The sequence below is a fragment of the Anomaloglossus baeobatrachus genome, chromosome 12, assembly GCF_048569485.1.
Source record: "Anomaloglossus baeobatrachus isolate aAnoBae1 chromosome 12, aAnoBae1.hap1, whole genome shotgun sequence".
Lineage (NCBI taxonomy): Eukaryota > Metazoa > Chordata > Amphibia > Anura > Aromobatidae > Anomaloglossus > Anomaloglossus baeobatrachus.
The window spans coordinates 513,014-540,899 of NC_134364.1; the positions used below are offsets into that span (position 1 = coordinate 513,014).

General features: G+C 39.0%; 1 protein-coding gene across 4 annotated transcripts in view; it reads right to left on the reverse strand.

Annotated features, from left to right (window-relative positions):
- The window catches only part of VSX2 (visual system homeobox 2), a 296,322-nt gene extending 274,201 nt beyond the window's left edge, over positions 1 to 22,121 (reverse strand). For all 4 annotated transcript variants that reach the window (XM_075330864.1, XM_075330862.1, XM_075330863.1 and 1 more), the window contains exon 1: positions 21,836 to 22,121. In XM_075330864.1, coding sequence (XP_075186979.1) covers positions 21,836 to 22,121 — 286 coding nt within the window. The remainder of the gene's footprint in view (positions 1 to 21,835) is intronic.
- Positions 22,122 to 27,886: the final 5,765 nt, after the last annotated feature.

A 27,886-nucleotide genomic window follows, 5' to 3' on the forward strand; every position in this document is an offset into this window, starting at 1 on the left:
GCAGGAGAATATAGCCAGGAGAATATAGCCAGGAGAATATAGTCAGAAATATAGCCAGGAGAATATAGCCAGGAGAATATAGTCAGGAGAATATAGCCAGGAGAATATAGCCAGGAGAATATAGTCAGGAGAATATAGCCAGGAGAATATAGCCAGGAGAATATAGCCAGGAGAATATAGCCAGGAGAATATAGCCAGGAGAATATAGCCAGGAGAATATAGTCAGGAGAATATAGCCAGGAGAATATAGCCAGGAGAATATAGGCAGGAGAATATAGCCAGGAGAATATAGCCAGGAGAATATAGTCAGGAGAATATAGCCAGGAGAATATAGTCAGGAGAATATAGCCTGGAGAATATAGCCAGGAGAATATAGCCAGGAGAATATAGCCAGGAGAATATAGCCAGGAGAATATAGTCAGAAATATAGTCAGGAGAATATAGCCAAGAGAATATAGCCAGGAGAATATAGCCAGGAGAATATAGACAGGAGAATATAGCCAGGAGAATATAGCCAGGGGAATATAGCCAGGAGAATATAGCCAGGAGAATATAGCCAGGAGAATATAGTCAGAAATATAGTCAGGAGAATATAGCCAAGAGAATATAGCCAGGAGAATATAGCCAGGAGAATATAGCCAGGAGAATATAGCCAGGAGAATATAGCCAGGGGAATATAGCCAGGAGAATATAGCCAGGAGAATATAGCCAGGAGAATATAGTCAGAAATATAGTCAGGAGAATATAGCCAAGAGAATATAGCCAGGAGAATATAGCCAGGAGAATATAGACAGGAGAATATAGACAGGAATATAGCCAGGAGAATATAGCCAGGAGAATATAGCCAGGAGAATATAGCCAGGAGAATATAGCCAGGAGAATATAGCCAGGAGAATATAGCCAGGAGAATATAGCCAGGAGAATATAGCCAGGAGAATATAGCCAGGAGAATATAGCCAGGAGAATATAGCCAGGAGAATATAGCCAGGAGAATATAGCCAGGAGAATATAGCCAGGAGAATATAGCCAGGAGAATATAGTCAGGAGAATATAGCCAGGAGAATATAGCCAGGAGAATATAGTCAGGAGAATATAGTCAGGAGAATATAGCCAGGAGAATATAGCCAGGAGAATATAGCCGGGAGAATATAGTCAGGAGAATATAGCCAGGAGAATATAGCCAGGAGAATATAGCCAGGAGAATATAGCCAGGAGAATATAGCCAGGAGAATATAGCCAGGAGAATATAGCCAGGAGAATATAGCCAGGAGAATATAGCCAGGAGAATATAGCCAGGATAATATAGCCAGGAGAATATAGCCAGGAGAATATAGTCAGAAATATAGTCAGGAGAATATAGCCAGGAGAATATAGCCAGGAGAATATAGTCAGGAGAATATAGTCAGGAGAATATAGGCAGGAGAATATAGCCAGGAGAATATAGCCAGGAGAATATAGCCAGGAGAATATAGCCAGGAGAATATAGTCAGGAGAATATAGCCAGGAGAATATAGGCAGTAGAATATAGGCAGGAGAATATAGGCAGGAGAATATAGCCGGGAGAATATAGCCAGGAGAATATAGCCAGGAGAATATAGTCAGGAGAATACAGTCAGGAGAATATAGCCAGGAGAATATAGTCAGGAGAATATAGTCAGGAGAATATAGCCAGGAGAATATAGCCAGGAGAATATAGCCAGGAGAATATAGCCAGGAGAATATAGTCAGGAGAATATAGCCAGGAGAATATAGCCAGGAGAATATAGCCAGGAGAATATAGCCAGGAGAATATAGTCAGGAGAATATAGCCAGGAGAATATAGTCAGGAGAATATAGCCAGGAGAATATAGCCAGGAGAATATAGCCAGGAGAATATAGCCAGGAGAATATAGCCAGGATAATATAGTCAGGAGAATATAGCCAGGAGAATATAGCCAGGAGAATATAGCCAGGATAATATAGTCAGGAGAATATAGCCAGGAGAATATAGCCGGAAGAATATAGCCAGGAGAATATAGCCGGGAGAATATAGTCAGGAGAATATAGCCAGGAGAATATAGGCAGGAGAATATAGCCAGGAGAATACAGTCAGGAGAATATAGCCAGGAGAATATAGCCAGGAATATAGTCGGGAGAATATAGCCGGGAGAATATAGTCGGGAGAATATAGTCGGGAGAATATAGTCGGGAGAATATAGTCGGGAGAATATAGTCGGGAGAATATAGTCGGGAGAATATAGTCGGAAGAATATAGTCGGGAGAATATAGTCGGGAGAATATAGTCGGGAGAATATAGTCGGAAGAATATAGTCGGGAGAATATAGTCGGGAGAATACAGTCAGGAGAATATAGCCAGGAGAATACAGTCAGGAGAATATAGCCAGGAGAATATAGCCAGGAGAATATAGCCAGGAATATAGTCAGGAGAATATAGCCGGAAGAATATAGCCGGGAGAATATAGTCGGGAGAATATAGTTGGGAGAATATAGTCGGGAGAATATAGTCGGGAGAATATAGTCGGAAGAATATAGTCGGGAGAATATAGTCGGAAGAATATAGTCGGGAGAATATAGTCGGGAGAATATAGTCGGGAGAATATAACCGGGAGAATATAGCCGGGAGAATATAGCCGGGAGAATATAGCCGGGTGAATATAGCCGGGAGAATATAGCCAGGAGAATATAGCCAGGAGAATATAGCCAGGAGAATATAGCCAGGAGAATATAGCCAGGAGAATATAGCCAGGAGAATATAGCCAGGAGAATATAGCTAGGAGAATATAGCCAGGATAATATAGTCAGGAGAATATAGCCATGAGAATATAGTCAGAAATATAGCCAGGAGAATATAGTCAGGAGAATATAGTCAGAAATATAGCCAGGAGAATATAGCCAGGAGAATATAGCCAGGAGAATATAGCCAGGAGAATATAGTCAGGAGAATATAGTCAGAAATATAGACAGGAGAATATAGACAGGAGAATATAGCCAGGAGAATATAGCCAGGAGAATATAGCCAGGAGAATATAGCCAGGAGAATATAGGCAGGAGAATATAGTCAGGAAAATATAGCCAGGAGAATATAGTCAGGAGAATATAGCCAGGAGAATATAGCCAGGAGAATATAGCCAGGAGAATATAGCCAGGAGAATATAGTCAGGAGAATATAGCCAGGAGAATATAGCCAGGAGAATATACCCAGGAGAATATAGCCAGGAGAATATAGCCAGGAGAATATAGCCAGGAGAATATAGCCAGGAGAATATAGTCAGGAGAATATAGCCAGGAGAATATAGCCAGGAGAATATAGCCAGGAGAATATAGCCAGGAGAATATAGCCAGGAGAATATAGGCAGGAGAATATAGTCAGGAGAATATAGTCAGGAGAATATAGCCAGGAGAATATAGCCAGGAGAATATAGCCAGGAGAATATAGGCAGGAGAATATAGTCAGGAGAATATAGTCAGGAGAATATAGCCAGGAGAATATAGCCAGGAGAATATAGCCAGGAGAATATAGGCAGGAGAATATAGTCAGGAGAATATAGCCAGGAGAATATAGCCAGGAGAATATAGCCAGGAGAATATAGCCAGGAGAATATAGGCAGGAGAATATAGTCAGGAGAATATAGTCAGGAGAATATAGCCAGGAGAATATAGCCAGGAGAATATAGTCAGGAGAATATAGGCAGGAGAATATAGCCAGGAGAATATAGCCAGGAGAATATAGTCAGGAGAATATAGGCAGGAGAATACAGGCAGGAGAATACAGCCAGGAGGATATAGCCAGGAGAATATAGCCAGGAGAATATAGCCAGGAGAATATAGCCAGGAGAATATAGTCAGGAGAATATAGTCAGGAGAATATAGTCAGGAGAATATAGCCAGGAGAATATAGCCAGGAGAATATAGCCAGGAGAATATAGTCAGGAGAATATAGTCAGGAGAATATAGCCAGGAGAATATAGCCAGGAGAATATAGTCAGGAGAATATAGGCAGGAGAATACAGGCAGGAGAATACAGGCAGGAGAATATAGCCAGGAGAATATAGCCAGGAGAATATAGCCAGGAGAATATAGCCAGGAGAATATAGCCAGGAGAATATAGCCAGGAGAATATAGCCAGGAGAATATAGTCAGGAGAATATAGCCAGGAGAATATAGCCAGGAGAATATAGCCAGGAGAATATAGCCAGGAGAATATAGCCAGGAGAATATAGCCAGGAGAATATAGCCAGGAGAATATACCCAGGAGAATATAGCCAGGAGAATATAGCCAGGAGAATATACCCAGGAGAATATAGCCAGGAGAATATAGCCAGGAGAATATAGCCAGGAGAATATAGCCAGGAGAATATAGCCAGGAGAATATAGCCACGAGAATATAGCCAGGAGAATATAGCCAGGAGAATATAGCCAGGAGAATATAGCCAGGAGAATATAGCCAGGAGAATATACCCAGGAGAATATAGCCAGGAGAATATAGCCAGGAGAATATAGCCAGGAGAATATAGCCAGGAGAATATAGCCAGGAGAATCTAGCCAGGAGAATCTAGCCAGGAGAATCTAGCCAGGAGAATATAGCCAGGAGAATATAGCCAGGAGAATATAGCCAGGAGAATATAGCCAGGAGAATATAGCCAGGAGAATATAGCCAGGAGAATATAGCCAGGAGAATATAGTCAGGAAAATATAGCCAGGAGAATATAGTCAGGAAAATATAGCCAGGAGAATATAGCCAGGAGAATATAGGCAGGAGAATATAGCCAGGAGAATATAGCCAGGAGAATATAGCCAGGAGAATATAGCCAGGAGAATATAGCCAGGAGAATATAGCCAGGAGAATATAGGCAGGAGAATATAGCCAGGAGAATATAGCCAGGAGAATATAGCCAGGAGAATATAGGCAGGAGAATATAGCCAGGAGAATATAGCCAGGAGAATATAGGCAGGAGAATATAGTCAGGAAAATATAGTCAGGAAAATATAGCCAGGAGAATATAGTCAGGAGAATATAGTCAGGAGAATATAGCCAGGAGAATATAGCCAGGAGAATATAGGCAGGAGTATATAGCCAGGAGAATATAGCCAGGAGAATATAGCCAGGAGAATATAGCCAGGAGAATATAGCCAGGAGAATATAGCCAGGAGAATATAGCCAGGAGAATATAGCCAGGAGAATATAGTCAGGAGAATATAGCCAGGAGAATATAGCCAGGAGAATATAGCCAGGAGAATATAGCCAGGAGAATATAGCCAGGAGAATATAGCCAGGAGAATATAGCCAGGAGAATATACCCAGGAGAATATAGCCAGGAGAATATAGTCAGGAGAATATAGCCAGGAGAATATAGCCAGGAGAATATAGCCAGGAGAATATAGCCAGGAGAATATAGCCAGGAGAATCTAGCCAGGAGAATCTAGCCAGGAGAATATAGCCAGGAGAATATAGGCAGGAGAATATAGGCAGGAGAATATAGGCAGGAGAATATAGGCAGGAGAATATAGGCAGGAGAATATACCCAGGAGAATATAGCCAGGAGAATATAGCCAGGAGAATATAGTCAGGAGAATATAGCCAGGAGAATATAGCCAGGAGAATATAGTCAGGAGAATATAGTCAGGAGAATATAGCCAGGAGAATATAGCCAGGAGAATATAGCCAGGAGAATATAGCCAGGAGAATATAGGCAGGAGAATATAGGCAGGAGAATATAGGCAGGAGAATATAGGCAGGAGAATATAGCCAGGAGAATATAGCCAGGAGAATATAGTCAGGAGAATATAGCCAGGAGAATATAGGCAGGAGAATAAAGGCAGTAGAATATAGGCAGGAGAATATAGGCAGGAGAATATAGCCAGGAGAATATAGCCAGGAGAATATAGCCAGGAGAATATAGCCAGGAGAATATAGCCAGGAGAATATAGCCAGGAAAATATAGCCAGGAGAATATAGCCAGGAGAATATAGTCAGGAGAATATAGTCAGGAGAATATAGATAGGAGAATATAGCCAGGAGAATATAGGCAGTAGAATATAGGCAGGAGAATATAGTCAGGAGAATATAGCCAGGAGCATATAGCCAGGAGAATATAGCCAGGAGAATATAGGCAGGAGAATATAGGCAGGAGAATTTAGGCAGGAGAATATAGCCAGGAGAATATAGTCAGGAGAATATAGCCAGGAGAATAGAGTCAGAAATATAGTCAGGAGAATATAGCCAGGAGAATATAGCCAGGAGAATATAGCCAGGAGAATATAGTCAGGAGAATATAGCCAGGAGAATATAGCCAGGAGAATATAGCCAGGAGAATATAGTCAGGAGAATATAGCCAGGAGAATATAGCCAGGAGAATATAGCCAGGAGAATATAGCCAGGAGAATATAGGCAGGAGAATATAGCCAGGAGAATATAGGCAGGAGAATATAGCCAGGAGAATATAGCCAGGAGAATATAGCCAGGAGAATATAGCCAGGAGAATATAGGCAGGAGAATATAGCCAGGAGAATATAGCCAGGAGAATATAGGCAGGAGAATATAGCCAGGAGAATATAGGCAGGAGAATATAGCCAGGAGAATATAGCCAGGAGAATATAGCCAGGAGAATATAGCCAGGAGAATACAGCCAGGAGAATACAGGCAGGAGAATATAGCCAGGAGAATATAGCCAGGAGAATATAGCCAGGAGAATATAGCCAGGAGAATATAGCCAGGAGAATATAGGCAGGAGAATATAGCCAGGAGAATATAGCCAGGAGAATATAGCCAGGAGAATATAGCCAGGAGAATACAGGCAGGAGAATATAGCCAGGAGAATATAGCCAGGAGAATATAGCCAGGAGAATATAGCCAGGAGAATATAGGCAGGAGAATATAGCCAGGAGAATATAGCCAGGAGAATATAGTCAGGAGAATATAGCCAGGAGAATATAGCCAGGAGAATATAGTCAGGAGAATATAGCCAGGAGAATATAGTCAGGAGAATATAGCCAGGAGAATATAGGCAGGAGAATATAGCCAGGAGAATATAGTCAGGAGAATATAGTCAGGAGAATATAGCCAGGAGAATATAGCCAGGAGAATATAGCCAGGAGAATATAGCCAGGAGAATATAGCCAGGAGAATATAGTCAGGAGAATATAGTCAGGAGAATATAGCCAGGAGAATATAGCCAGGAGAATATAGCCAGGAGAATATAGCCAGGAGAATATAGGCAGGAGAATATAGGCAGGAGAATATAGGCAGGAGAATATAGACAGGAGAATATAGACAGGAGAATATAGACAGGAGAATATAGACAGGAGAATATAGACAGGAGAATATAGCCAGGAGAATATAGCCAGGAGAATATAGTCAGGAGAATATAGGCAGGAGAATATAGTCAGGAGAATATAGCCAGGAGAATATAGGCAGGAGAATATAGCCAGGAGAATATAGCCAGGAGAATATAGCCAGGAGAATATAGCCAGGAGAATATAGCCAGGAGAATATAGCCAGGAGAATATAGCCAGGAGAATATAGGCAGGAGAATATAGGCAGGAGAATATAGGCAGGAGAATATAGGCAGGAGAATATAGGCAGGAGAATATAGGCAGGAGAATATAGCCAGGAGAATATAGCCAGGAGAATATAGCCAGGAGAATATAGCCAGGAGAATATAGGCAGGAGAATATAGGCAGGAGAATATAGGCAGGAGAATATAGCCAGGAGAATATAACCAGGAGAATATAGCCAGGAGAATATAGTCAGGAGAATATAGCCAGGAGAATATAGGCAGGAGAATAAAGGCAGTAGAATATAGGCAGGAGAATATAGGCAGGAGAATATAGCCAGGAGAATATAGCCAGGAGAATATAGCCAGGAGAATATAGCCAGGAGAATATAGCCAGGAGAATATAGCCAGGAGAATATAGCCAGGAGAATATAGCCAGGAGAATATAGCCAGGAGAATATAGCCAGGAGAATATAGTCAGGAGAATATAGATAGGAGAATATAGCCAGGAGAATATAGCCAGGAGAATATAGCCAGGAGAATATAGTCAGGAGAATATAGGCAGTAGAATATAGCCAGGAGAATATAGCCTGGAGAATATAGCCAGGAGAATATAGGCAGGAGAATATAGTCAGGAGAATATAGCCAGGAGAATATAGCCAGGAGAATATAGTCAGGAGAATATAGCCAGGAGAATATAGCCAGGAGAATACAGTCAGGAGAATATAGCCAGGATAATATAGCCAGGAGAATATAGTCAGGAGAATACAGTCAGGAGAATATAGTCAGGAGAATATAGTCAGGAGAATATAGGCAGGAGAATATAGTCAGGAGAATATAGCCAGGAGCATATAGCCAGGAGAATATAGCCAGGAGAATATAGGCAGGAGAATATAGGCAGGAGAATATAGGCAGGAGAATATAGCCAGGAGAATAGAGTCAGAAATATAGTCAGGAGAATATAGCCAGGAGAATATAGCCAGGAGAATATAGCCAGGAGAATATAGCCAGGAGAATATAGCCAGGAGAATATAGCCAGGAGTATATAGCCAGGAGAATATAGGCAGGAGTATATAGCCAGGAGAATATAGCCAGGAGAATATAGCCAGGAGAATATAGCCAGGAGAATATAGCCAGGAGAATATAGGCAGGAGTATATAGCCAGGAGAATATAGCCAGGAGAATATAGGCAGGAGTATATAGCCAGGAGAATATAGCCAGGAGAATATAGCCAGGAGAATATAGCCAGGAGAATATAGCCAGGAGAATATAGCCAGGAGAATATAGCCAGGAGAATATAGCCAGGAGAATATAGCCAGGAGAATATAGCCAGGAGAATATAGCCAGGAGAATATAGCCAGGAGAATATAGTCAGAAATATAGTCAGGAGAATATAGGCAGGAGAATATAGCCAGGAGAATATAGCCAAGAGAATATAGCCAGGAGAATATAGCCAGGAGAATATAGCCAGGAGAATATAGCCAGGAGAATATAGCCAGGAGAATATAGCCAGGAGAATATAGCCAGGAGAATATAGTCAGAAATATAGTCAGGAGAATATAGCCAGGAGAATATAGCCAGGAGAATATAGCCAGGAGAATATAGCCTGGAGAATATAGTCAGGAGAATATAGCCAGGAGAATATAGCCAGGAGAATATAGCCAGGAGAATATAGGCAGGAGAATATAGCCAGGAGAATATAGCCAGGAGAATATAGCCAGGAGAATATAGGCAGGAGTATATAGCCAGGAGAATATAGCCAGGAGAATATAGCCAGGAGAATATAGCCAGGAGAATATAGCCAGGAGAATATAGCCAGGAGAATATAGTCAGGAGAATATTCTATCGTTTCATCGTGAGAAACTGTCCTCACTGTCAGGATTGTGATATATTGTCACTGTCAGGATTGTGTAGATTGTGTCATTATCAGGGAAGTTTAAGAAGTAAGAAATCATTCCCAAAAGAAAAATGAATGCAGCAATGTATATGTGTATAATATGTATATAATATCTACATCAATATATTTTAATTTTTATTAATTACAGATAATTACATGCACAAATAAAACAAACGCTTGATAAAAGAAAGAACAGAAGCCGGGAGGTCAGAGAGGGACATATAATGACCCAGAACCCGGGAGGTCAGAGAGGGACATATAATGACCCAGAAGCCGGGAGGTCAGAGAGGGACATATAGCCAGGAGAATATAGCCAGGAGAATATAGCCAGGAGAATATAGCCAGGAGAATATAGCCAGGAGAATATAGCCAGGAGAATATAGGCAGGAGTATATAGCCAGGAGAATATAGCCAGGAGAATATAGGCAGGAGTATATAGCCAGGAGAATATAGCCAGGAGAATATAGCCAGGAGAATATAGCCAGGAGAATATAGCCAGGAGAATATAGCCAGGAGAATATAGCCAGGAGAATATAGCCAGGAGAATATAGCCAGGAGAATATAGTCAGAAATATAGTCAGGAGAATATAGGCAGGAGAATATAGCCAGGAGAATATAGCCAGGAGAATATAGCCAGGAGAATATAGTCAGAAATATAGTCAGGAGAATATAGCCAGGAGAATATAGCCAGGAGAATATAGCCAGGAGAATATAGCCTGGAGAATATAGTCAGGAGAATATAGCCAGGAGAATATAGCCAGGAGAATATAGCCAGGAGAATATAGGCAGGAGAATATAGCCAGGAGAATATAGCCAGGAGAATATAGCCAGGAGAATATAGGCAGGAGAATATAGCCAGGAGAATATAGCCAGGAGAATATAGCCAAGAGAATATAGCCAGGAGAATATAGCCAGGAGAATATAGCCAGGAGAATATAGCCAGGAGAATATAGCCAAGAGAATATAGTCAGGAGAATATAGCCAGGAGAATATAGCCAGGAGAATATAGCCAGGAGAATATAGCCAGGAGAATATAGCCAGGAGAATATAGCCAGGAGAATATAGGCAGGAGAATATAGGCAGGAGTATATAGCCAGGAGAATATAGTCAGGAGAATATAGCCAGGAGAATATAGCCAGGAGAATATAGCCAGGAGAATATAGGCAGGAGTATATAGCCAGGAGTATATAGCCAGGAGAATATAGTCAGGAGAATATTCTATCGTTTCATCGTGAGAAACTGTCCTCACTGTCAGGATTGTGATATATTGTCACTGTCAGGATTGTGTAGATTGTGTCATTATCAGGGAAGTTTAAGAAGTAAGAAATCATTCCCAAAAGAAGAATGAATGCAGCAATGTATATGTGTATAATATGTATATAATATCTACATCAATATATTTTAATTTTTATTAATTACAGATAATTACATGCACAAATAAAACAAACGCTTGATAAAAGAAAGAACAGAAGCCGGGAGGTCAGAGAGGGACATATAATGACCCAGAACCCGGGAGGTCAGAGAGGGACATATAATGACCCAGAAGCCGGGAGGTCAGAGAGGGACATATAATGACCCAGAAGCCGGGAGGTCAGAGAGGGACATATAATGACCCAGAAGCCGGGAGGTCAGAGAGGGGCATATAATGACCCAGAAGCCGGGAGGTCAGAGAGGGACATATAATGACCCAGAAGCCGGGAGGTCAGAGAGGGGCATATAATGAACCAGAAGCCGGGAGGTCAGAGAGGGGCATATAATGACCCAGAAGCCGGGAGGTCAGAGAGGGACATATAATGACCCAGAAGCCGGGAGGTCAGAGAGGGGCATATAATGACCCAGAAGCCGGGAGGTCAGAGAGGGACATATAATGACCCAGAAGCCGGGAGGTCAGAGAGGGACATATAATGACCCAGAAGCCGGGAGGTCAGAGAGGGACATATAATGACCCAGAAGCCGGGAGGTCAGAGAGGGACATATAATGACCCAGAAGCCGGGAGGTCAGAGAGGGACATATAATGACCCAGAAGCCGGGAGGTCAGAGAGGGACATATAATGACCCAGAAGTCGGGAGGTCAGAGAGGGACATATAATGACCCAGAAGCCGGGAGGTCAGAGAGGGACATATAATGACCCAGAAGTCGGGAGGTCAGAGAGGGACATATAATGACCCAGAAGCCGGGAGGTCAGAGAGGGACATATAATGACCCAGAAGTTGGGAGGTCAGAGAGGGACATATAATGACCCAGAAGCCGGGAGGTCAGAGAGGGACATATAATGACCCAGAAGCCGGGAGGTCAGAGAGGGACATATAATGACCCAGAACCCGGGAGGTCAGAGAGGGGCATATAATGAACCAGAAGCCGGGAGGTCAGAGAGGGACATATAATGACCCAGAACCCGGGAGGTCAGAGATGGACATATAATGACCCAGAACCCGGGAGGTCAGAGAGGGACATATAATGAACCAGAAGCCGGGAGGTCAGAGAGGGACATATAATGACCCAGAAGCCGGGAGGTCAGAGAGGGACATATAATGACCCAGAAGCCGGGAGGTCAGAGAGGGACATATAATGACCCAGAAGCCGGGAGGTCAGAGAGGGACATATAATGACCCAGAAGCCGGGAGGTCAGAGAGGGGCATATAATGACCCAGAAGCCGGGAGGTCAGAGAGGGACATATAATGACCCAGAAGCCGGGAGGTCAGAGAGGGACATATAATGACCCAGAAGCCGGGAGGTCAGAGAGGGACATATAATGACCCAGAAGTCGGGAGGTCAGAGAGGGACATATAATGACCCAGAAGCCGGGAGGTCAGAGAGGGACATATAATGAAATGTGAAGCAACAAAGAGATCAGAAAATGAAATGCAAAGAAAACAGCAGCAAAATTATAGAGACCCCCAAAACCCCTCAGAAAACAAACACCAGCAACAAAGAAAACAAGAAAAGTAACAGTGAGGAAGACCCCGATCAGCCGTTCACCACCGACCACACGTCCCGTCTATGGGGGAATTCACCACCGACCACACGGCCTGTCTATGGGGCTTACGGGGGTTTAATAGTGTTGGCTTCTAATATTTGTGTATATCTATCTGTATCTGTATATATCTATCTGTATATATTTAACTGTATATATCTGTATATATCTATCTGTATATATCTATCTGTATATATCTATCTGTATATATCTATCTGTATATATCTATCTGTATATATTTATCTGTATATATCTATCTGTATATATCTGTATATATCTATCTGTATATATTTATCTGTATATATCTGTATATATCTATCTGTATATATCTATCTGTATATATCTATCTGTATATATCTGTATATATCTATCTGTATATATTTATCTGTATATATCTGTATATATCTATCTGTATATATCTATCTGTATATATCTATCTGTATATATTTATCTGTATATATCTATCTGTATATATCTATCTGTATATATCTATCTGTATATATCTATCTGTATATATCTATCTGTATATATTTATCTGTATATATCTATCTGTATATATCTGTATATATCTATCTGTATATATTTATCTGTATATATCTGTATATATCTATCTGTATATATCTATCTGTATATATCTATCTGTATATATCTGTATATATCTATCTGTATATATTTATCTGTATATATCTGTATATATCTATCTGTATATATCTATCTGTATATATCTATCTGTATATATTTATCTGTATATATCTATCTGTATATATCTGTATATATCTATCTGTATATATTTATCTGTATATATCTGTATATATCTATCTGTATATATTTAACTGTATATATCTGTATATATCTATCTGTATATATCTATCTGTATATATCTATCTGTATATATCTATCTGTATATATCTATCTGTATATATTTATCTGTATATATCTATCTGTATATATCTGTATATATCTATCTGTATATATTTATCTGTATATATCTGTATATATCTGTATATATTTATCTGTATATATCTATCTGCATATATCTATCTGTATATATCTGTATATATCTGTATATATCTGTATATATCTGTATATATCTATGTGTATATATCTGTATATATCTATCTGTATATATCTGTATATATCTATCTGTATATATTTATCTGTATATATCTGTATATATCTGTATATATTTATCTGTATATATTTATCTGTATATATCTATCTGTATATATCTGTATATATCTATCTGTATATATTTATCTGTATATATCTGTATATATCTGTATATATCTGTATATATCTGTATATATCTATCTGTATATATTTATCTGTATATATCTATCTGTATATATTTATCTGTATATATTTATCTGTATATATTTATCTGTCTATATCTATCTGTATATATCTATCTGTATATATTTATCTGTATATATCTATCTGTATATTTTTATCTGTATATATTTATCTGTCTATATTTATCTGTATATATTTATCTGTATATATCTGTATATATTTATCTGTATATATTTATCTGTATATATCTATCTGTATATTTTTATCTGTATATATTTATCTGTCTATATCTATCTGTATATATATATATATATCTGTATATATTTATCTGTATATATTTATCTGTGTATATATATATCTGTATATATCTATCTGTATATATCTATCTGTATATATTTATCTGTATATATCTATCTGTATATATCTATCTGTATATATTTATCTGTATATATTTATCTGTATATATTTATCTGTATATATCTATCTGTATATATCTATCTGTATATATCTATCTGTATATATTTATCTGTATATATTTATCTGTATATATTTATCTGTATATATCTATCTGTATATATTTATCTGTATATATCTATCTGTATATATTTATCTGTATATATTTATCTGTATATATTTATCTGTATATATCTATCTGTATATATCTATCTGTATATATTTATCTGTATATATCTATCTGTATATATCTATCTGTATATATCTATCTGTATATATTTATCTGTATATATTTATCTGTATATATTTATCTGTATATATTTATCTGTATATATCTATCTGTATATATCTATCTGTATATATTTATCTGTATATATTTATCTGTATATATTTATCTGTATATATCTATCTGTATATATTTATCTGTATATATCTATCTGTATATATTTATCTGTATATATCTATCTGTATATATCTATCTGTATATATCTATCTGTATATATTTATCTGTATATATTCATCTGTATATATCTATCTGTATATATCTATCTGTATATATTTATCTGTATATATTTATCTGTATATATCTATCTGTATATATTTATCTGTATATATTTATCTGTCTATATTTATCTGTATATATCTATCTGTATATATCTATCTGTATATATTTATCTGTCTATATTTATCTGTATATATCTATCTGTATATATCTATCTGTATATATTTATCTGTATATATTTATCTGTATATATTTATCTGTATATATCTATCTGTATATATTTATCTGTATATATTTATCTGTATATATCTGTATATATCTGTATATATCTATCTGTATATATCTGTATATATCTGTATATATTTATCTGTATATATCTGTATATATCTATCTGTATATATTTATCTGTATATATTTATCTGTATATATTTATCTGTATATATCTGTATATATCTGTATATATCTATCTGTATATATTTATCTGTATATATTTATCTGTATATATCTGTATATATCTGTATATATCTGTATATATTTATCTGTATATATCTGTATATATCTATCTGTATATATTTATCTGTATATATCTGTATATATCTGTATATATCTGTATTTATCTATCTGTATATATTTATCTGTCTATATTTATCTGTATATATCTATCTGTATATATCTGTATATATCTATCTGTATATATTTATCTGTATATATTTATCTGTATATATCTGTATATATCTGTATATATCTATCTGTATATATCTATCTGTATATATTTATCTGTATATATCTATCTGTATATATTTATCTGTATATATCTATCTGTATATATTTATCTGTATATATCTATCTGTATATATTTATCTGTATATATTTATCTGTATATATCTATCTGTATATATTTATCTGTATATATTTATCTGCATATATCTATCTGTATATATTTATCTGCATATATCTATCTGTATATATCTGTATATATTTATCTGTATATATTTATCTGTATATATCTGTATATATTTATCTGTATATATTTATCTGTATATATCTATCTGTATATATCTGTATATATCTATCTGTATATATTTATCTGTATATATTTATCTGTATATATCTATCTGTATATATCTATCTGTATATATCTGTATATATTTATCTGTATATATTTATCTGTATATATCTGTATATATCTATCTATATATATCTGTATATATTTATCTGTATATATCTGTATATATTTATCTGTATATATCTGTATATATCTGTATATATCTGTATATATCTATCTATATATATCTGTATATATTTATCTGTATATATCTGTATATATTTATCTGTATATATCTGTGTATATATTTATCTGTATATATCTGTATATATCTGTATATATCTGTGTATATATTTATCTGTATATATCTGTATATATCTGTATATATATATCTGTATATATCTGTGTATATATTTATCTGTATATATTTGTATATATCTATCTGTATATATCTATCTGTATATATTTGTATATATTTATCTGTATATATATATCTGTATATATCTATCTGTATATATTTATCTGTATATATCTATCTGTATATATTTATCTGTATATATCTATCTGTATATATCTATCTGTATATATCTGTATATATCTATCTGTATATATCTATCTGTATATATCTATCTGTATATATTTATCTGTATATATCTATCTGTATATATCTATCTGTATATATCTGTATATATCTATCTGTATATAGCTATCTGTATATATTTATCTGTATATATCTATCTGTATATATTTATCTGTATATATTTATCTGTATATATTTATCTGTATATATCTATCTGTATATATCTATCTGTATATATATATTTGTATATATCTATCTGTATATATCTATCTGTATATATCTGTATATATCTATCTGTATATATCTGTATATATCTATCTGTATATATCTATCTGTATATATCTGTATATTTATCTGTATATATTTATCTGTATATATTTATCTGTATATATCTATCTGTATATATCTATCTGTATATATCTGTATATTTATCTGTATATATTTATCTGTATATATTTATCTGTATATAGCTGTATATATTTATCTGTATATAGCTGTATATATTTATCTGTATATAGCTGTATATATTTATCTGTATATATCTGTATATGTTTATCTGTATATATTTATCTGTATATATCTGTATATATCTATCTGTATCTATCTGTATATATCTGTATATATCTATCTGTATATATCTGTATATTTATCTGTATATATTTATCTGTATATATTTATCTGTATATAGCTGTATATATTTATCTGTATATATCTGTATATGTTTATCTGTATATATTTATCTGTATATATCTGTATATATTTATCTGTATATATCTGTATATATCTGTATATATCTATCTGTATATATCTGTATATATCTGTATATATTTACCTGTATATATCTGTATATATCTGTATATATCTATCTGTATATATCTGTATATATCTGTATATATCTATCTGTATATATCTATCTGTATATATCTATCTGTATATATCTGTATATATCTATCTGTATCTATCTGTATATATCTATCTGTATATATCTGTATATATCTATCTGTATATATCTGTATATATCTATCTGTATCTATCTGTATATATCTGTATATATTTATCTGTATATATCTATCTGTATCTATCTGTATATATCTGTATATATCTATCTGTATATATCTATCTGTATCTATCTTTATATATCTGTATATATCTATCTGTATATATCTGTATATATCTGTATATATTTATCTGTATATATCTGTATATATCTGTATATATCTATCTGTATATATCTGTATATATCTGTATATATTTACCTGTATATATCTGTATATATCTGTATATATCTATCTGTATATATCTGTATATATCTGTATATATTTATCTGTATATATCTATCTGTATATATCTATCTGTATATATCTGTATATATCTATCTGTATCTATCTGTATATATCTATCTGTATATATCTGTATATATCTGTATATATCTATCTGTATATATCTATCTGTATATATCTATCTGTATCTATCTGTATATATCTATCTGTATATATCTGTATATATCTATCTGTATATATCTGTATATATTTATCTGTATATATCTATCTGTATCTATCTGTATATATCTGTATATATTTATCTGTATATATCTATCTGTATCTGTCTGTATATATCTGTATATATTTATCTGTATATATCTATCTGTATCTATCTGTATATATCTGTATATATCTATCTGTATATATCTATCTGTATCTGTCTGTATATATCTGTATATATTTATCTGTATATATCTATCTGTATCTATCTGTATATATCTGTATATATTTATCTGTATATATCTGTATATATTTATCTGTATATATCTATCTGTATCTATCTGTATATATCTGTATATATTTATCTGTATATATCTATCTGTATCTGTCTGTATATATCTGTATATATTTATCTGTATATATCTATCTGTATCTATCTGTATATATCTGTATATATTTATCTGTATATATCTATCTGTATCTGTCTGTATATATCTGTATATATTTATCTGTATATATCTATCTGTATCTATCTGTATATATCTGTATATATTTATCTGTATATATCTATCTGTATATATTTATCTGTATATTTATCTGTATATATTTATCTGTATATATTTATCTGTATATAGCTGTATATATTTATCTGTATATATCTGTATATGTTTATCTGTATATATTTATCTGTATATATCTGTATATATCTATCTGTATATATCTGTATATATCTATCTGTATATATTTATCTGTATATATCTATCTGTATATATTTATCTGTATATATCTGTATATATTTATCTGTATATATCTGTATATATCTATCTGTATATATTTATCTGTATATATCTATCTGTATATATTTATCTGTATATAGCTATCTGTATATATTTATCTGTATATATCTGTATATATCTATCTGTATATATTTATCTGTATATATCTATCTGTATATATTTATCTGTATATAGCTATCTGTATATATCTATCTGTATATATCTATCTGTATATATCTATCTGTATATATCTGTATATATCTATCTGTATATATCTATCTGTATATATCTGTATATATTTATCTGTATATATCTATCTGTATATATTTATCTGTATATAGCTATCTGTATATATTTATCTGTATATATCTGTATATATCTATCTGTATATATTTATCTGTATATATCTATCTGTATATATCTGTATATATTTATCTGTATATATCTATCTGTATATATTTATCTGTATATATCTGTATATATCTATCTGTATATATTTATCTGTATATATCTATCTGTATATATCTATCTGTATATATCTGTATATATCTGTATATATCTGTATATATCTATCTGTATATATCTGTATATATCTGTATATATCTATCTGTATATATTTATCTGTATATATCTATCTGTATATATCTATCTGTATATATCTGTATATATCTATCTGTATCTATCTGTATATATCTGTATATATTTATCTGTATATATTTATCTGTATATATCTGTATATATCTATCTGTATCTATCTGTATATATCTGTATATATTTATCTGTATATATCTATCTGTATCTATCTGTATATATCTGTATATATCTATCTGTATATATCTATCTGTATATATCTATCTGCATATATCTATCTGTATATATCTGTATATATCTGTATATATCTATCTGTATATATCTATCTGTATATATCTATCTGCATATATCTATCTGTATATATCTGTATATATCTATCTGTATATATTTATCTGTATATATCTGTATATATTTATCTGTATATATCTGTATATATCTATATATAGCTATCTGTATATATCTGTATATAGCTATCTGTATATATCTGTATATATTTATCTGTATATATCTGAATATATCTATCTGTATAGCGGCACGGTGGCTCAGTGGTTAGCACTGCAGTCTTGTGGTGGCTCAGTGGTTAGCACTGCAGTCTTGCAGCGCTCGGGTCCTGGGTTCAAATCCCACCAAGGACACCATCTGCGAGGAGTTTGTATGTTCTCCCCGTGTTTGCGTGGGTTTTCTCCGGTTTCCTCCCACACTCCAAAGACATACAGATAGGGACTCTAGATTGTGAGCCCTAATGGGGACAGTGTTGCCAATGTTTGTAAAGCGCTGCGGAATTAATACCGCTATATAAATGAATAAAATTATTATTATATATCTATCTGTATATATTTATCTGTGTATATATCTATCTGTATATATCTGTATATATTTATCTGTATATATCTATCTGTATATATTTATCTGTGTATATATCTATCTGTATATATCTGTATATATCTATCTGTATATATCTATCTGTATATATTTATCTGTATATATCTGTATATATTTATCTGTATATAGCTATCTGTATATATCTGTATATAGCTATCTGTATATATCTGTATATATTTATCTGTGTATATATCTATCTGTATATATTTATCTGTGTATATATCTATCTGTATATATCTGTATATATCTATCTGTATATATCTGTATATATCTATCTGTATATATCTATCTGTATATATTTATCTGTATATATCTGTATATATTTATCTGTATATAGCTATCTGTATATATCTGTATATAGCTATCTGTATATATCTGTATATATTTATCTGTGTATATATCTATCTGTATATATTTATCTGTGTATATATCTATCTGTATATATCTGTATATATCTATCTGTATATATCTATCTGTATATATTTATCTGTATATATCTGTATATATTTATCTGTATATATCTATCTGTATATATCTGTATATAGCTATCTGTATATATCTGTATATATTTATCTGTATATATCTATCTGTATATATCTGTATATATCTGTATATATTTATCTGTATATATCTGTATATATCTGTATATATCTATCTGTATATATCTGTATATATTTATCTGTATATATCTGTATATATTTATCTGTATATATCTATCTGTATATATCTGTATATATTTATCTTTATATATCTATCTGTATATATCTATCTGGGTGGTTATAATGTGTGTGTGTGTGTGTATATATATATATATATATATATATATATATATATATATATATATATATATGTCTCCTGGGTGGTATATATATATATATGGGTATTATACTGAGATTTCATCCCCTGGGTGGTATATATATATATATATATATATGTATGTATGTATATGTATATATATATATACACACACACACAATGTCTCCTGGGTGGTATATATATATATGGGTATTATACTGAGATTTTATCCCCTGGGTGGTATATATATATATGGGTATTATACTGAGATTTTATCCCCTGGGTGGTATATATATATACACACACACACAATGTCTCCTGGGTGGTATATATATATATGGGTATTATACTGAGATTTTATCCCCTGGGTGGTATATATATATGGGTATTATACTGAGATTTTATCCCCTGGGTGGTATATATATATATGGGTATTATACTGAGATTTTATCCCCTGGGTGGTATATATATATATGGGTATTATACTGAGATTTTATCCCCTGGGTGGTATATATATATATGGGTATTATACTGAGATTTTATCCCCTGGGTGGTATATATATATACACACACACACAATGTCTCCTGGGTGGCATATATATATATATGGGTATTATACTGAGATTTTATCCCCTGGGTGGTATATATATATACACACACACACAATGTCTCCTGGGTGGTATATATATATATGGGTATTATACTGAGATTTTATCCCCTGGGTGGTATATATATATGGGTATTATACTGAGATTTTATCCCCTGGGTGGTATATATATATATACACACACACACAATGTCTCCTGGGTGGTATATATATATATGGGTATTATACTGAGATTTTATCCCCTGGGTGGTATATATATATACACACACACACAATGTCTCCTGGGTGGTATATATATATATGGGTATTATACTGAGATTTTATCCCCTGGGTGGTATATATATATATATATGTATCTAATGTCAGCCGTCGCCCCTGGCTGCATTGTCGGGCAGTTGCTGGACGATCGTCTGCGCTCGTGCTGTGTCTCCCCCCGGCAGCTGCGTCTTCTGCTGTCTCTCACCTGAGCTGCAGGTGCGGCTATCCTCCTCGGGGCTCCTGCCCACCAGCTGCCCCCTCACCCCCTGATGCTCCCCAAGCAAGAGAGCAGGCTGAGTGTAAAAGCTGGGGATGCCGCCCGCTGCCAGGAGCCCCAGACTGGAGCGGGCAGCCAGCAGGTGGGCGCCTGGAGGCAGAGGGTGAAGGTGGCCTCTTGGAGGAGTCGGGGGGTCTTTGTTGAGTCCCAATATCTCCTGTATCCCAAAGCCCGTGGTCCTCGGCACGGCGGGGGGCCCCTGTCTCCCGGTCATCATTCCCGGAATGCTCCGGTCTCCGGCTCCTCCTCAGCTTTTTATCCAGCTGTGAGAAATGGGCGACCAATCAGTGGCGGCTGGTGGCCAGAAAGTCTGCGGCAAGATCTGCCCGGGGGATTGTCTCCTACCCACCGACGAGCCGCTAATGGCCACCGACGAGCAATCCACAACGCTCTCATTGCTCCCTATGTAGGGACTTGAGCTATCTCTTATGCAGATGGTAGATGTTTAGATGATCAAGAAATGGGCTAACTGAATGATGGATATGAGAGGATAGACCTCAGAGGATAAATGTGAGAGGATAGACCTGAGAGCATAGACATGAAGAGGATAGATACAAGAGGATAGCTGTAAGAGAATAGACCTAAAAGGATAGACATGAGAGGATAGACCTGAGAGGGTACACCTAAGAGCATAGACTTGAGAGGATAGCTACAAGAGCATAGACGTGAGAGGATAGATACAATAGGAACGAGAGGTGAAATGTGAGAGGAGAGATGTGAGAGGATAGACCTGAGGGGATAGAAGTGAGATAATAGATCTGAGAGAATAGATACAAAAGCATAGAGGTGAGAGGATAGACCTGAAAGGATAGACTTAAGAGGATAGATAAAAGAGCATAGACCTGAGAGGATAGATACAATAGGATATATGTGAAATGTGAGAGGATACACCTGAGAGGATGGATGTGAGAGGATAGACCTAAGAGGATAGAGCTGAGAGGATATATGTGAGAGGATAGACCTGGAAGTCTATCCAGGGACCCATCTGCTGGCTACTCAGTCTAGTCTGAGGCTCCTGGCAGCTGGCGGGATCCCAGAGGATAAATGTGAGAGGAAAGACCTGAGAGGATAAATGTGAGAAGATATATGAAAGAGGATAAATACAAGAGCATAGATGTGAGAGAATAGACCTGAGAGGATAGATGTGAGATGATAGATGTGAGAAAATAGATTTGAAAGGGTATATTTGAGAGGATAGACCTGAGAGGATAGAGTTGAGAGGATAGGCGTGAGGGGATAGTCCTGAGAGGATAGACCTGAGAGGATAGATACGAGAGGATAGATGTGAGAGGATAGCCCTGAGGAGATAGATGTGGGAGGACAGAACTGAGAGGATAGATGTGAGAGGATAGGCCTGGGAGAATAGACACGAGAGGAGAGACCTGAGAGGAGAGATGTGAGAAGATAGACCTGAGAGGATTGTTATGAGGATAAATCTAAGAGGATAAGAGGATGGATGTTATCATCATGTTCTCCTCTCCTCTGGGGGGACAGATGTGGGCTGATCTGGGGGGACAGATGTGGGCTGATCTGGGGGGGCAGATGTGGGCTGATCTGGGGGGGCAGATGTGGGCTGATCTGGGGGGGCAGATGTGGGCTGATCTGGGGGGACAGATGTGGGCTGATCTGGGGGGACAGATGTGGGCTGATCTGGGGGGGCAGATGTGGGCTGATCTGGGGGGACAGATGTGGGCTGATCTGGGGGGGTAGATGTGGGCTGATCTGGGGGGGGTAGATGTGGGCTGATCTGGGGGGACAGATGTGGGCTGATCTGGGGGGACAGATGTGGGCTGATCTGGGGGACAGATGTGGGCTGATCTGGGGGGGCAGATGTGGGCTGATCTGGGGGGGCAGATGTGGGCTGATCTGGGGGGGCAGATGTGGGCTGATCTGGGGGGGCAGATGTGGGCTGATCTGGGGGGACAGATGTGGGCTGATCTGGGGGGACAGATGTGGGCTGATCTGGGGGGGCAGATGTGGGCTGATCTGGGGGGACAGATGTGGGCTGATCTGGGGGGACAGATGTGGGCTGATCTGGGGGACAGATGTGGGCTGATCTGGGGGGGCAGATGTGGGCTGATCTGGGGGGGGTAGATGTGGGCTGATCTGGGGGGACAGATGTGGGCTGATCTGGGGGAACAGATGTGGGCTGATCTGGGGGACAGATGTGGGCTGATCTGGGGGACAGATGTGGGCTGATCTGGGGGGACAGATGTGGGCTGATCTGGGGGGGGTAGATGTGGGCTGATCTGGGGGGGGTAGATGTGGGCTGATCTGGGGGGACAGATGTGTGCTGATCTGGGGGGACAGATGTGGGCTGATCTGGGGGACAGATGTGGGCTGATCTGGGGGGGCAGATGTGGGCTGATCTGGGGGGGCAGATGTGGGCTGATCTGGGGGGGCAGATGTGGGCTGATCTGGGGGGACAGATGTGGGCTGATCTGGGGGGACAGATGTGGGCTGATCTGGGGGGACAGATGTGGGCTGATCTGGGGGGGCAGATGTGGGCTGATCTGGGGGGACAGATGTGGGCTGATCTGGGGGGACAGATGTGGGCTGATCTGGGGGACAGATGTGGGCTGATCTGGGGGGGCAGATGTGGGCTGATCTGGGGGGGGGTAGATGTGGGCTGATCTGGGGGGACAGATGTGGGCTGATCTGGGGGGGGGTAGATGTGGGCTGATCTGGGGGGACAGATGTGGGCTGATCTGGGGGAACAGATGTGGGCTGATCTGGGGGACAGATGTGGGCTGATCTGGGGGACAGATGTGGGCTGATCTGGGGGGGCAGATGTGGGCTGATCGGGGGGGGGGTAGATGTGGGCTGATCTGGGGGGACAGATGTGGGCTGATCTGGGGGGACAGATGTGGGCTGATCTGGGGGACAGATGTGGGCTGATCTGGGGGGACAGATGTGGGCTGATCTGGGGGGACAGATGTGGGCTGATCTGGGGGGACAGATGTGGGCTGATCTGGGGGGACAGATGTGGGCTGATCTGGGGGACAGATGTGGGCTGATCTGGGGGACAGATGTGGGCTGATCTGGGGGGACAGATGTGGGCTGATCTGGGGGGGGCAGATGTGCCAGATCCCCCAGTCTACTTTTACTTTGGCAATACCAATATGTATTTACTTCTGGCAATAAATCTTCCCTGAATTAAATATTTGATACACAGTGAGGTCTTCTCAGTACGTGGGGGGCAATGGGAGCCTGCGGACCCCGTACAGCCAATGTCACTGATGGGTAACACCTGGACCCCCGCACAGCACTGAGCGCCCACGCGACACATGTCTGATTCTTGTCTCATAACCTACAGTTTTTGTGCCTATTTCTTCGTAGTGTGGGAGGAAAATAGAAGCCCCCGATGCCAGGAGACCCTACAGACTAATCACTCATTTCTAGGTGGGGTGTGAACCCCAGAACTGCAATGTACCAGCGATAGTGACCGACCCCCGAGCTGCAGACCACCAGAGATAGTGACCGACCCCCGAGCTGCAGACCACCAGAGATAGTGACCGAGCCCCGAGCTGCAGACCACCAGAGATAGTGTCTGACCCCCGAGCTGCAGACCACCAGAGATAGTGACCGACCCCCGAGCTGCAGACCACCAGAGATAGTGTCTGAGCCCCGAGCTGCAGACCACCAGAGATAGTGACCGACCCCCGAGCTGCAGACCACCAGAGATAGTGACCGAGCCCCGAGCTGCAGACCACCAGAGATAGTGTCTGACCCCCGAGCTGCAGACCACCAGAGATAGTGACCGACCCCCGAGCTGCAGACCACCAGAGATAGTGTCTGACCCCCGAGCTGCAGACCACCAGAGATAGTGACCGACCCCCGAGCTGCAGACCACCAGAGATAGTGTCTGAGCCCCGAGCTGCAGACCACCAGAGATAGTGACCGACCCCCGAGCTGGAGACCACCAGAGATAGTGTCTGAGCCCCGAGCTGCAGACCACCAGAGATAGTGACTGACCCTCGAGCTGCAGACCACCAGAGATAGTGCCTGACCCCCGAGCTGCAGACCACCAGAGATAGTGACCGACCCCCGAGCTGGAGACCACCAGAGATAGTGTCTGAGCCCCGAGCTGCAGACCACCAGAGATAGTGTCTGACCCCCGAGCTGCAGACCACCAGAGATAGTGACCGACCCCCGAGCTGCAGACCACCAGAGATAGTGACCGACCCCCGAGCTGCAGACCACCAGAGATAGTGACTGAGCCCCGAGCTGCAGACCACCAGAGATAGTGCCTGACCCCCGAGCTGCAGACCACCAGAGATAGTGCCTGACCCCGAGCTGCAGACCACCTGAGATAGTGACCGACCCCCGAGCTGCAGACCACCAGAGATAGTGACTGACCCCCGAGCTGCAGACCACCAGAGATAGTGACTGACCCCCGAGCTGCAGACCATCAGAGATAGTGACCGACCCCCGAGCTGCAGACCACCAGAGATAGTGACCGACCCCCGAGCTGCAGACCACCAGAGATAGTGCCTGACCCCCGAGCTGCAGACCACCAGAGATAGTGACTGACCCCCGAGCTGCAGACCACCAGAGATAGTGACCGACCCCCAAGCTGCAGACCACCAGAGATAGTGCCTGACCCCCGAGCTGCAGAGCACCAGAGATAGTGACCGACCCCCGAGCTGCAGACCACCAGAGATAGTGCCTGACCCCCGAGCTGCAGACCACCAGAGATAGTGACTGACCCCCAAGCTGCAGACCACCAGAGATAGTGCCTGACCCCCGAGCTGCAGACCACCAGAGATAGTGACTGACCCCCCGAGCTGCAGACCACCAGAGATAGTGCCTGACCCCCGAGCTGCAGACCACCAGAGATAGTGACCGACCCCCGAGCTGGAGACCACCAGAGATAGTGTCTGAGCCCCGAGCTGCAGACCACCAGAGATAGTGTCTGACCCCCGAGCTGCAGACCACCAGAGATAGTGACCGACCCCCGAGCTGCAGACCACCAGAGATAGTGACCGACCCCCGAGCTGCAGACCACCAGAGATAGTGACTGAGCCCCGAGCTGCAGACCACCAGAGATAGTGCCTGACCCCCGAGCTGCAGACCACCAGAGATAGTGCCTGACCCCGAGCTGCAGACCACCTGAGATAGTGACCGACCCCCGAGCTGCAGACCACCAGAGATAGTGACTGACCCCCGAGCTGCAGACCACCAGAGATAGTGACTGACCCCCGAGCTGCAGACCATCAGAGATAGTGACCGACCCCCGAGCTGCAGACCACCAGATATAGTGACCGACCCCCGAGCTGCAGACCACCAGAGATAGTGCCTGACCCCCGAGCTGCAGACCACCAGAGATAGTGACTGACCCCCGAGCTGCAGACCACCAGAGATAGTGACCGACCCCCAAGCTGCAGACCACCAGAGATAGTGACCGACCCCCGAGCTGCAGAGCACCAGAGATAGTGACCGACCCCCGAGCTGCAGACCACCAGAGATAGTGCCTGACCCCCGAGCTGCAGACCACCAGAGATAGTGACTGACCCCCAAGCTGCAGACCACCAGAGATAGTGCCTGACCCCCGAGCTGCAGACCACCAGAGATAGTGACTGACCCCCCGAGCTGCAGACCACCAGAGATAGTGCCTGACCCCCGAGCTGCAGACCATCAGAGATAGTGACCGACCCCCGAGCTGCAGACCACCAGAGATAGTGACCGACCCCCGAGCTGCAGACCACCAGAGATAGTGACTGAGCCCCGAGCTGCAGACCACCAGAGATAGTGCCTGACCCCCGAGCTGCAGACCACCAGAGATAGTGCCTGACCCCCAAGCTGCAGACCACCAGAGATAGTGACTGACCCCCGAGCTGCAGACCACCAGAGATAGTGACCGACCCCCGAGCTGCAGACCACCAGAGATAGTGACCGACCCCCGAGCTGCAGACCACCAGAGATAGTGACCGACCCCCGAGCTGCAGACCACCAGAGATAGTGACCGAGCCCCGAGCT